At 39.3% G+C, this 13,631-nt stretch overlaps 1 protein-coding gene across 1 annotated transcript in view; it reads left to right on the top strand.

Annotated features, from left to right (window-relative positions):
* The window catches only part of SPOCK3 (SPARC (osteonectin), cwcv and kazal like domains proteoglycan 3), a 433,446-nt gene that overhangs the window by 175,685 nt on the left and 244,130 nt on the right, over positions 1-13,631 (top strand). The window contains exon 4 of the mRNA XM_059926189.1: positions 476-590. Within this exon, the coding sequence (XP_059782172.1) occupies positions 476-590 (115 nt within the window). The remainder of the gene's footprint in view (positions 1-475; positions 591-13,631) is intronic.

The raw sequence follows: 13,631 nt of genomic DNA, 5'->3' as shown, positions 1-13,631 counted from the left end.
GAGATCCCAAGACTCTAATGTCCACTGACACCCTTTTGGGTTTCAGCCTTTTTTTCCTACCCACCTGCATCCATCCGGGAAAAGCGGAAGTATAATTTATAATTCTTCACTGATACAAATATTGCAGCAACACACCCTACCTTCATTTCTCCACCTTGAATGCTTAGAAGGCAGTAGCAACTACAGAGAGTTTTGGTCGTCAAGTTTCTGTTTTGATCACACATTGTCTGATCACAGGGGTTTGTGCATTTCTGCTTCTGAACAGAATGGATGAGACTAAACTACAAATCTCTGTTGACTCTGTGTTATGTGAGTGGAAACAAAAGTACCTCTTAATAGAGGAAGAACGTGAACAAAATTTACAGCTGAACGCTCTGTAAATTCCCTGATCAAATTGTGTTTGATGAGATTAGAACCTCCATTGTACAGAAACTTATTTTAATGTTTTCTGTGCAATCTCTTTCTTTTTTTTTAGCTCTAGACCCAACTAAAGACCCGTGCTTAAGGCTGAAATGTAGTCGCTACGAAGTGTGCATTATTCAAGGTTCTCAGACCGCAGTCTGCGTTGGTCAGCGGAGACTCACGCACAGGTAACCTCGTAACTCAGTCCCACTGACTGAATGGTTTTGTACCAGGAGTTACTGCAGAGTGTAAATGTTTGGCAACATCTGCTAAGCTTTGATCCAGAGTTTATTGAAACAGTTGCAAAACCTTGGCTAATACAATCATGATTCACTTGGGTTAAACATTGTTATCAGTCAGAATTACTCTAGATTATAGAATTTAGGCATATACTGTTAGAGAAAGAGGATTTTGGGAAGATTGTGTTAGAGGGCTATCTATATCTGCATACTTATACTTTTTTCAAGTTTAAGGAATGTACAGTTTGGGTATCTTCTAAGTATTTCTGCATATGCCAACCCAAAAGTCCTGTATCCCTCAGGGGAGAGTTAGAAACAAAGTTAATAGGAAAAAAAGTGAATGATTGATGTTTATTAAAAAAAAAAAAGATGAAAAGTCACAAATAGAGGTCTGGGTGTTCAAGGAAGCACTGGTACTGCTGAAGCCCTGGGGTCTGTTCCCTGAAGCCTGACACAAAGTCCCAAGAGGAGAAGAGAGTGTTTAAATATCTTACGTGAGGGTCAGGACTGCTTCTATAGGGCAGGCTGCATGCGGAGAAGTGTCAGTAATTTAGAAACAGGGTGTGGAGTTTGGTGCTGCGTCAGGATGGGAACATGGCACGACCCACAAAGTGCACATCACTGGGTAGCTGACTGAGGCGGCAGATGTGCCCACTCCCTCTGTTACTCTGAAAGGAATTCTCTTTACGAGAACACTCTCTTCTGTGATAGTGGCTGTGATTCATGTTTTGTTTTTACATCAAATGAGCAAGAGAATTTCGCTATTTCAGGGGTGTTCAGAGACAAATTGGTTTTTGACTTTAGTGTACTGACATCTAAATTGTGTTAGTCAAGCACACCAGCCGACCGAGAATAAGAACAACAGAGAGTGATAAGGTAAGTAGCAGTTCTAGGAAACAGCCAGCATTTAAGTTTCTTTGATGTTCCTTATTTACAGGAAAGCACTTACACATTAAGCCCCTTATTCTGTGCTGAGTAGATTAGCGGGGGTCTTCGTTCCCTTTGCCCAGGCGGTGATGGCTGAACCCAAATACCGGGGCAGGTCAGTGTAGCCGAGATAGAGCTTTGGGAATGAGTTCACTTGGGACAGAGAATCGTGTCATATCAGTAACTTCCTCATGGAAGTAATAGAGGGATGGGGAGAGAGAAGCACAGCACGGGGCCGGGACGTGTAGGAGCCCCCCAGGAAAGAGCATTTCCTGAAGTCAGCGCACTCTGGGCGCGGGGGGAGTTACAGGGGGGTGAAGCATTTATCAGGTATTTACCCCCAGGCAATCATGACCTCTCTGTCAGTTTTATAGGAGGACAGCACAACTTTGCGCCAGAAGTTTATTTTTCTCCGTATTTCCCTAGAATTCCAAACAGTTTCTGAATCTCTTGGAATTCCTATTAATTAGTCATCAAACATTTAAAATATTAGTATGGAAACATACATGTAGGGGTGTGGGAGAGGCGATTTCTACTTGAGAAATCAGGAGGAGGATGGTGTGGAAATGAATCCCTGAGTTGCAGAGTTCATCGCTTCATTTCATAGAAAAGCAAAACTGTTTCATCGCGCGTTTCCCACACCCCGGGGAGGTTTCCATGCACCCGCATTTAACACCTTGGGAAAGGCTCTTCTGCCGTCTCACGCCAGCTCCCTGAACCCCAGGAGGAGAGCAAGTGAAGACTTCCCAGTGAATAGCATGTCTGGGGCAGAGATGGTCTCCTGACGACCGCGGACCACTGAGCTGGGAGACGCTGAAGTAACTGACGTCACAGAGCCACGGAGTTTCAGAGCATCTATTCGTGTTCACTGACACCTGTGTCAGTGCTTTTTACCGATGTGCGTCTCACTGCTCCTCTGACTTACTGCGAACAGACTGAACTACAGACGAAAAGAAACTTCCTTAACCTGGTAAAGACTCTCAGAGGCCAAGAGCTACATTTGAGCGTAAGCAGGTGGAGCGTCCTGAATCAGGACCACGGCCAGCTCTGCCTGGGCTGCAGCTGGGTGAGGGCTGAGCTTTGAGGAGGTGGGCGTCGCGGAATGTTTTTGTGAATAGTGTTTAGCCCACTTCTGTTTCCGATAGAGACTTTAAAAATGGCACTCAGTACACACTATGTTCGATAAATAAAAAACTAGTTTCCGAAGAAATAAACTTAATATTTGACGTGCTTTGAGGATGCCAGCACATAGGGAACGTTTACACAGCACTTAGGGAAGGAGGGCCGCCATGCAGTGTGATTAATAATGTAAATAATCGACTAATATAAGTAACGTAGAGCTTACATTGGGGGATTGTGTGCGTTTTGGGGGGGTGAGGCATGGAAACAGAGAGAAGGGGCTTAATTAATCAATTTCGGCCATTTTCATTGCTACTGTTTTTCATTTATAGGAACAGCTTATAGTTTCTTTCCTCGATCTCATGTAAGAGAAAAATGAATCCTTGCCTTATTTCAAAGAGTTCTTCCTAAGCTCCTCCCCCAATTAGATAGCACACGCTTGTCCCTGTTACCTTAGTGCCCTGGACTTCTCATCCTGTGACACCCATCATCTAACACCATCTCCTCAATTAACTGGATATTTCCTGAAGGTGGGTTTGCGTCTTATTCACCACTTTAGACTCAGAACCTGGCATACTTACTGGCTAGTGTATATGTTTGTTGAAGAGTGTATTAAAATACCTGTTATTTATAAAACATTTAGAGGAAAAAATGAGTAGTTTGATCAATTGAATTGGTTAGTCTAGATAACCTCAGTCTAAAAGTTGTTTTCTGTGCTTATTTGTAGAAGGTGGTCTGGGAAGGGCGTAGAAGTCAGTCAACAAATGTTTTAAAGTAAATGTATTGAATGATTGAAACAAATAAGTTATTGCCAGAAAAAAAGGGTGAGGAAGATATGAAATTGTGAGGGAGAGATTAGTCCATAAATGTTTGAAGAAACTGGTAGGTACTCGCCTTAGATTTGCAAATACCTCAGATAATTGGTAAATATTTCCTTCCTTAGTGCTTTCAATAACATTAATTGTCTTCTGACCAGAGAAACAGCCTGCTTCCAAAGCTCACTCTGTGCTTCACGCTGGCTTTGCAGACATAGAGCGTTGTGTCAACTTCCAAATATGTCGTGTTTAACATCATGTGTTTGGATGTTTGTCTCCTGATGGCTTTTTCTGTGAAGAATTGGCCTCAGACAAGCATGAAGCCTGTGTTCTTGTGCTGCTTTCTGTTACTCTTCTCGTTTCCATCACTGTGAAACCAAATAGTTTTATGAACAGTGAGAAAGAACATGGACTGCAACATATTTTCCACGATGGCAACGTAGCCAGTTGTGTAGGGGGTTTGATACGAAGTGTGTGCTGGCTTTCCAGGTATGGCTCTGATCCCCTGTTTCACATTGTTACTCTAGGGAAAAGCGCCCAGTATGCTGATAGCCAAGGGTTTGTTCCATAGTGTTTGTGTGCTGTGAACAGGGGTCCAGGGTTTGCATATTGTGAGCAGAGACCAGGGTTTTTGCTCCTTTGCTGCCTGTACAGCTGCCGGTAATTAGCACTATTTCTAGATCAGTGTTTTGGGCTTCAATCGATGCTGCTGGTATTTTTTTAAAAAAAAGGGTTTGGCAAAATAAGCAAGGAGCAAGGTTGAAGAAGTTGTTATAGGACAGAACCAGCCCTGTTAATTTCTGCTTCATTTACACCAAAGGTTGAAAATAAAATCAATAAGGAAATGCTTTTGGCCTCCTAAGAAGGCATTAAATCAAAGAATGATGAAGCTAGTTTAAAATGCTCCTTATCAAAAATAGATATCAAAAGAGAGTGAATCCTAAAGCTCCTCTATTTTAACTGTATACTTTTGGAATTCATAGTTTTAATGACCATATTTAAAAGATGATCTAATTTCTTTGGGTAATTATTAAATGCATGGCTATGGTATTTATATTTCCATTGCTATACTGTTGAGATATTTATGACGGGAGGATTCAATCTCAAGGCGTAAGTTTAGCAGAGTCCCAAAAATATTTAAACTGAATTGAACTTACCATAACTATTTTGAAGTAATGACCCTCTATGGTATCAATATCAATAACAGTATCATACATTGATATTGTTCTTAGGGATAGTGAAATCCAACATTTATTTCAGACTTAACGTGTGCAAAGCTCTTCACTAAGTGCCTTAAATTGATTTAGTTTTTACAACAACCCTAGTGCTTTATACCAAAGATTATTGTGCCCATTATACAGAAACAAAAGCTGAAGCTCAGAGATTCTGGGTATTCTGCCTGAGATTACTCGTATAAACCGATAGAGAGAGAGAGACAGAGAGAGATAGAAATAGGGCAGATTGAAGATTTGAAATCATGTCTACCTTTTTTTATATAAGCATTCCTTTTTTATAATAAATGGACTTTAATTGTGTTCGTGGACAGATGTTTATGTAACTCATGGAGTATCTCCATGAATCTCTTTGGTTAGAATATAGACCGTTTGCAACACCGTTTTTTTAATAGACTTTATTTTTTACAGCAGTTTTCGGTTTACAGCAAAATTGGACAGAAGTTAGAGAATTTCCCACGTGCCCCCTGCCCCACATGTGCACAGCTTCCCCACTGTCACCACCCCCATCAGATGGGACATTTGTTACAATTGTAAACCTACACTGACACGTCAGGGTCCCCCAAAGTCCACAGCTCATATTACTTTTTAATATTAATTGCATTTAAAAAACAGGTCATAGTATTTTGAATACTACAGTGAATTAGGGTAACGTTTGATTCCTCTTTTTAAGACACAGATAATAGCTAAACTTCATAGTGTTTCATTTATGTCTGGAACTTTTCTAAAGATATACATATTATATATAATAAATATATATTTGTCTGTATATGCATGTATATAGTTGCATACAGACATATGTATGCATAACTAATTTAATCTCACAACAGTGATGTGAGGTGAAGTGGGTTACAGTTATTACCTCATTTTATTCGTGGAAAAAGCTGAGACACAGAATTTATAGAATTTGCTCAAGTGATAGATTTGGACATTGAACCTGGCCATTGAGGTTCCAGAATTTATTCTCTTAATTATTACGTTGTCTTTTGTAACATACTATTTAATATTGATAAAGCATTTATATAAATGAGGCATTCTTCTAAGCATTATGGAGATAACTCATTTTATCTTAAAACAATCCTACATTCCTTTACGAAAATCTCTAACGACCTCCTGATATATAGTTTCTCAGCATATTTTAATGCACATCCTTTCTTCCTGAAAATGCAGTTCTTTGGTTCTCCTTTTATTCTGATATCAGCCTCAAGAACCACTTGGGAATTGCTTAGAAGAAGAAAATTGAATTCGTTAGACTGTCCGTTTAAATCAGTCCACATGATTTGGTCAAGTTTTACTTTAGATGTTCCCCATCACACAAACAGAAAGCACATTTCTCAAATATAGAACTAAGTAACATTGACAGTACTTTTAAAGTGCACAGCATTCGTATCATTACTGTGATATTATTTCCTCCTGTTGAAAGTCTGACATCCTCAGGCAGCCCCTTCTGACCTGACCTGGCAGCTTCCCAGCCCTTGGGGCAGGGGGCAGCTCTGTCAGGCAGGGAGCTCTCTGTAGGGATGTTTCAGGACACACACCTGAGCCAGACTGCCTGCCTTCACGGTCTCGCCTCCTCTACTTGGCTGTGTGACCTTGGGCAGGTCACTTAACCTCTCTGTGTTTCAGTCTCTTCCTCTGTCAAGAAGGAATGAGAAAACTTGTACTTTCTGATGATGTTTGAAGGATTAATGAGTTAATATACAAAAACAATTAGAACAGTACCTGATCTAAAGTGGGCAGGCATAATACAGGGGTGAGCTACTGCTACTTTTTCCTAGACATGTTGTGTATTTTGTAATCATAGACTTTCATTATGTCTGAGTTTTTCCCTAGTTAAATGTTCTGCCCATCTCTTGCCTTGTTTTTCTGGCATATTCTCCACTCTGCAGAAGCTTTTAGCGTTAATGGTTAATGGTGTGTAATTTGAAACTAGACTGGCTGGCTTTGAGGTCTGATAGAGGACGACTCTGAACACATTAAACTCCCCAAGACTCAGTTTTCCTGTTTGTAAGACAGACGTGATAATTATGCGATCTATGTTTTTGTGAGAATTAAAGACATCATTTGTGTACAGCTCTTTTCACAGTGTAAGCACTCAGTAAACATTAACGATTGAGAAATCTCAATTCGGCTTTCTCCCACATGCCTCCCAGCCCAAGGAAGAATCTAACTCTCCTTTATGACTGTGTGCATAGCACATTAGAAACACTTTTAATCTCCCTGCATTAGAGTTGTTTGTGTTTGTATTTAATAGGTAAAGGTTGAGTTGCTGTTGTATGTGAGAACATTGAGTGGCTCCCGTCATGAGGGTGGGAGATGAAGATTCCTGTCTACTTCGTGTAAAAGGACGTGTGTGATGTCGCTGTTGAGGGTGGAGAGGATTAGGATGTGGGGAATATGTGAGGACGGCTGCTCAGAGGGAAGAGCCGGGCGTCAGCGCTCCCGAGAGCTGTTAGGTGCTGTGACTTGGACAGCCTTGCTGCCTTCAATGATTTTTCTGGTTCATGTCGTTTACCGCTGTCTGTTTCCCCATTCCCGGTGAAGAGAGACTTCAGACCAGGAAGCCCAGAGTACACGAGCGGGTTCGCCGTGCGTAGGACCTCCTGGACTTCTTGGCAAAGTCACCTGTGGTGGCCTCAGGCATGTCCTCTGGGTCCTTTCTGAGGGCTGGAAGCCCAGTGGGCAGCCCTGGGCATGGGGAACGGAAGGAGATCATTTATGCACAAGCCCTTTTCTCTGCCATCCTTTCTGGCTCCCTGACAGTCTCTTGTACAAGGAAAAGAGTAAGAATTGGGGAAAAGTGCAATGAAGGGAGATTCAAATATTGCTCGATGAAGTACAGTTTGCAGAATAGACAAGAGAATAGTGAGGCCCTTGGAGAGAGGAAAGACTGGGTAATTCATGAAGAAGGTAAGTTTTAGGGATGTACTTTAGGTGGATCTTAGGATCTCCTAAACCCATGTCCTTTAGTGATGGGGATTAAGAGTCTCAGATTCAAAGTCCAATTACGTTAATTAGATTTCTGAATTATAGGAAGAGAGAATTACACAGGCCAAATAACTGCTTTTTACATTAAACAAATATCCCATCCTTCTGTCTATAAGGAAGTTAAAACTGTCTATTATTCTTATTTTTCTAGATAGACATCTATTTCTATGTTGTCATAATTTACTATTTTGAAGGAACTGGAAAAAAACCATGACTGTTTTATTAGTTAAATGTAAAAAAGTAGGAAAATACTATACAAAAATGGTATAATTGACACCAACTTTAACATTTTCCTTGAACTCTTATGAAAACAACATGTGGGAAGGGAACCCCCTTAAAAGATAGAAAAGGGGGTACACAGTGCACGCTCCCTCCCAAGAACCCTCAGTCCACTCCTGCTCTTCCAGAAACTTCCTACACACACAAATCCATACAAACACAATTATCTCCTAATGGGAGTGTTTTATGCATGTTGTTGTGCTTTGTTTTACTAACTTAATATGTTTTTCACATTTGCAGCTCAGCATATGCATCTTACTCCTTTGAATGGCCATAAAAATCCATGACATGTATGCACTGCAATTTATTTACCCAGTATCTCATTGATGGACACTAGGGTTAGTCCTAGCTGTTCCTCTTATACCGTTACTTACCGCACTCTTTGGCGTGCATCTTGGTGTCCACGTGTGCATATTTTGACCGTAAATTCCTAACAATTGAGTTGCTAAGTCAAAGGGAAAGTATATTTAAATCTTGACAGTTGTTGCCAAACGCCCCACAAAGAAATTGTATCGGTTTCTCTACTTCAAGCAATATATGCTGGTGCCTGTTTATCACACCCTTGCCAGTACAAAATACTGTTTAAATATTAGTAATTTAGAATTTTCAATTGTTATGATTTATTCTTGACTTTAAATTGGATTATATAAAATCACATGATCCTATCAATAGATGCAAAAAAAGCATTTGACAAAATCCAACACCCATTCATAATAAAAACTCTCAGTAAACTAGGATTAGAGGTGAACTTTCTCTGCTTGATAAAAAGTATCTACAAAAAACCGACAGCTAACATCATATTCAATGGTGAGAAACTTGAAGTTTGCCCCCTAAGATCAGTTACAAAGCAAGGCTCTCCCCTCTCACCAATCCTTTTCAACATCATATGGTAAGTTCTAGTTAATTTGAAAATAACAAAAAGGAAATCCGTGTATACATATTGGGAAGGAAGAAATCAAACTGTCTTTGCAGATGAAGTGGTCATCTGATATAGAAAATATGAAAGAATTGACAAAAAAAAAACGCTGATAGAACTAATAAGCAATCACAGCAAGGCTGAAGGATACAAGGTTAATGTACAAAGGTCATTTCATAGTTATATTCCAGAAATGTACAAGTGGAATTTGACATTAAAAAAAACAATAACATTTTAACAATTTGGTTAAAGTTCTTCCATGGATTAGAAGAACTGATGTTGTTGATGTGTCCATACACCCAAAGCCATCTATAGATTCAATGCAATCCCTATTGAATTCCAGTGGTGTTTTTCACAGAAATAGAAAAAGCAATTCTATAATTTGTATGAAACCAGAAAAGACACCAAATAATCAAAGCAATTTTGAGAAAAAGAACAAAGCCAGAGGCATCATGCTTCCTAATTTCAAACTGTACTACAAAGCTATAGTAATTAAAACAGCATGGTACTGACATAAACATGGACATATAGACCAATGGAACAGAACAGAGAGCCCACTAATGAACCCCTGCATACACAGTCAACTGATATTTGACAAAGGAGTCAAAAACACTCAATGGAGAAAGGACAGTTTCTTCAATAAATGGTTCTGGGGAAAACTGGATAACCACATACAGAAAATGATACTGGACCACTTACAAAAATTAACTCAAACTGTATTAATTAAACATAGATCAGATACTGTAGAACTCCAAGAAGAAGACAGGGAAGAAGCTCCTTGAATTGGTCTCAGCAATGATATTTTGCATGTGACACAAAAGGCAAAAGCAATGAAAGCAAAAATGGGACTACACCAACCTAAGAAGCTTCTGCACAGGAAGAGAAACCATCAACTAAATGAAAAGGCAACCTACAGAATGGGAGATATATTTGCAAACCACATATCAGATAAGGGGTTGTTATCCAAAATATATAAAGAACTCATACAAGTCAATAACAAAAAACAAACAATCTGATTTAAGAATAGGCAGAGGACCTGTCTAGGCATTTTTTCAAAGAAGACATACAGATGGTCAGTAGACACATAAGATGCTCAGCATCACTAATAATCAGGGAAATGCAAATCAAAACCATAATGAGATAGCAACTCATACCTGTCAGAATATCTGTTATCAAAGAGACAACAAATAACAAGTGTTGGTGATGATGTGGAGAAAAGGGAACCCTTGTACACTGTTGGTGAGAATGTAAACTGGTCCAGCCACTGTGGAAAACAGTATGGAGGTTCCTCAAAAAATTAAAAATAGATCTACCATATTATCTTGCAACCCCACTCCTGGGTATGTATCCAAAGGAAATGAAAACAGGAGTTTGAAGAGTTATATATATTTCCATGTTTATTGCAGCATTATTCTCAATAACCAAGATTTGGAAACAACCTAAGTGTCCATCAGTGGATGAATGGATGAAGACATTGTGGCATATATATACACAATGAGATATTATTCAACCATAAGAAAGAAGGAAATCCTGCCATTTGCAACAATATGAAGGGATCTTGTGGGCATTATGCTTATTGAGATAAGCCAGACTGAGAAAGACAAATATTGCATGATATCACTTATATGTGGAATCTAACAAAGTTGAAATCATAGAAACAGAGCATAGAATGGTGGTTCCCAGGGGCTGGCAGTTGGGAGAACTTGGGGAGATGTTGGTTCAAGGGTGCAAACTTGAAACTAGAAGATGAATGAGTCTTGGAGACTGAATGTACCACTTAGTGATTACTGTCAACAGTACTATGTTACGTACTTCAAAATTGCTGAAAGACTAGATCTTAAAAATTTTTACCACAAACAAGAAATAATAGTTTCATGATGTATAGCGGTATGAAAGTTTCAGTGGCAATCGTGTTGCAGTATATAAAATGTATCAAATCAATTCATTGTATACCTTGAACTTACACAGTATTATCTATAAGTTATATCTCAGTATAAAGAAAACAGTACCATTAACATTGGTGCCCCCAAAATGAAATACCTAAGGAATAACCTAACAAAATGAGTATAATATGTATATGAGGAAATCTACAAAAGTGTTGAAAGAAATCAAAGAAGAACAAAATAAATAGATATTCCATGTTCATGTGTAAGAAGACTTGATATTGTCAAGATGTCAGTTCTTCCCAACTTGATCTACAGATTCAATTCAATTCCAGTCAAAATCCCAGCAAGTTATTTTGTGGATACGACCAACCGATTCTAACTTTATGTGGAGAAGCAAAAGACCCAGAATAGCCAACAGGATACTGAAGGAGAAGGACAAAGTAGAAGGCCTGACAGTACCTGATGTCAAGACTTAGAATAAAGCTGCGGTAATCAAGACAGGGTGGTATCAGGGAAAGAATAGACAAATAGATCAGTGGAACAGAGTAGAGAGCCCTGTAGTAGACCCACATAAAGGTAGTCAGCTAATCTTTAACAAAGGAGCAAAGATGGTCTTTTCAACAAATGGTGCTGGAACAACTGGACATCCACATGCAAAAAATAAATGTAGACACGGACCTTATATCTTTCACAAAAATAAACTCATAATGGACCACAGATCTAATGGAAAACACAAAACTATTACATTCCTATAAGTTAACAAAGGAGAAAGCTAGACGACCTTAGGTACGGCACTGCCTTTTGATATATAACATCAAAGACACAATCTGTGAAAGAAATAAAGGATAAGGTGGACTGCATTACAGGTAAAAACTTCTGCAAAAGACAATGTCAAGAGAATGAGAAGACAAGGCACAGACTGAAAAAAAAAATACTTGGAAAAGACACATCCGATAAAGGACTGTTATCCAAAATATGCAAAGAACTCTTAAAACTCAATAATAACAAAACAAATAACCTGAATTTTAAAATGTACCATAGACCTTAACAGATACTTCACCAAAGAAGATGTATAGATGACAATAAGCAGAAGAAAAGATGCTCCACATCCTATGCCATCAGGGAAATGCAAATTAAAACAACAACGAGATTCCACTCCACACCCGTTAGAATGGCGGAAATTCACAGCACTGACAGCATTGAAGCCTGGGGAGGATGTGGAGAGGCAGGAACTCCCATCCCTGCTGGTGGGAATGCAGATTGGTGCAGCCACTTTGAAACACGGTTTGGCAGTTTCTCACATAAATAAATATATCCTAACCAGGTGTTTCAGCCATCACACTCCTTGGTATTTACCCAGTTGAGCTGAAAATGTATGTCCACAAAAAAACCTGCACACAGGCATGTTTATCGCAGCTCTTTTCACAATTGCGGAAACATGGAAGCAACCCAGATGTCCTTCGGCAGGTGATGGGTAAATAACGTGGTGGGCATCCAGCCTGTGGACTATTATTCAGCACTAAAAAGAAATGCGCTCTCAAGCCCTGAAAAGATAATGAAGGAATCTGAAATGGATATTATTAAGCCGATATTTAGAAGTCGGTCTAAAAAGATGGCATTCTGTGTGATTCCAGCTATATGATGTTCTGGAAAGGGCAAAAACTATGGAAACAGCATAAAGATCAGTGGTTGCCAGGGGTTGGGGGGGAAGGGGGGAAGGGGAGGAGGGATGGATAGGTGGAGCACAGAGGACTTTTAGGGCTGTGAAACTACTCTGTATGACACTATAATGGTGGATACAGGTTATTATTCGTGTGTCCACACCCACAAAGTGTACAACACCAAGAGCGAACCCTGATGTAAACCATGGACTTTGTGTACTGATATAGATTCCTCACCTGTAACAAACGGACCACTAGATGGGGATGTTGATAATGGGGAGGCTGTGCTTGGGGGGAGGGGGAGAGGGTCTACGGGAAGTCTCTGCACCTTCTCAGGTTTTCTGTGGACCTTAAACTGCTCTAATAAAATAAAGGTGTTGTTTTTTTTTAAATCTCTTTTCAGTTTCAAGAAGAAATGTGTGTGTCTTTAAAAATGGATGGATTGGTGGTTTAATATCAGTCATTCCCTTCCAAGTTGTAACACGGTGAAACATGATACAAACATCGTGGTGAATTAAAGAAATTTGACCGAACCAATAACATTTTTTGGACCTGCAGCTTTTTTTTTTTTTTTCAAACAAGAGGACAGTTTTATTACAAGATAAGAAGGTTTAAGAAAAAAGGTTTAGTAAAAAGGTCCCAACACTAGAAAGTATGTGTTAGATATTTAAACGGTAACAAAATGTGCATAATTTACTCATTCTCTATTAATTAGACCTATTATTTTTAAAGCAGTTGGTGTTTGATGGAGAGGTGCTCTGATGAAACGAATTACTGTATTACATGTTTCTCGTTTTGGTAATTTCCTCATCAAATGAATATTTCTTATTCTAAATAGTTCCCTCTTTAAATAATTTTATTTCTTAGCATTTTAGATAATTTAATATGATGATTCTTAATACTGAGATTTCCAGTTCAGCTATGAATTCATTTAATTTTCATTATGATATATTTTTTAAATTATTTATTTATTTATTTATTTATGACTGTGTTGGGTCTTCGTTTCTGTGCGAGGGCTTTCTCTAGTTGCGGCAAGCGGGGGCCACTCTTCATCGTGGTGCGCGGGCCTCTCACTATCGCGGCCTCTCTTGTTGCGGAGCACAGGCTCCAGACGCGCAGGCTCAGTAGTTGTGGCTCACGGGCCTAGTTGGTCCGCGGCATGTGGGA

This window comes from Balaenoptera ricei, chromosome 6, assembly GCF_028023285.1.
Source record: "Balaenoptera ricei isolate mBalRic1 chromosome 6, mBalRic1.hap2, whole genome shotgun sequence".
NCBI classification, from domain to species: domain Eukaryota; kingdom Metazoa; phylum Chordata; class Mammalia; order Artiodactyla; family Balaenopteridae; genus Balaenoptera; species Balaenoptera ricei.
Note: the sequence above shows the minus strand (reverse complement) of the source record. Positions and strands in the feature narration are given on the sequence as shown.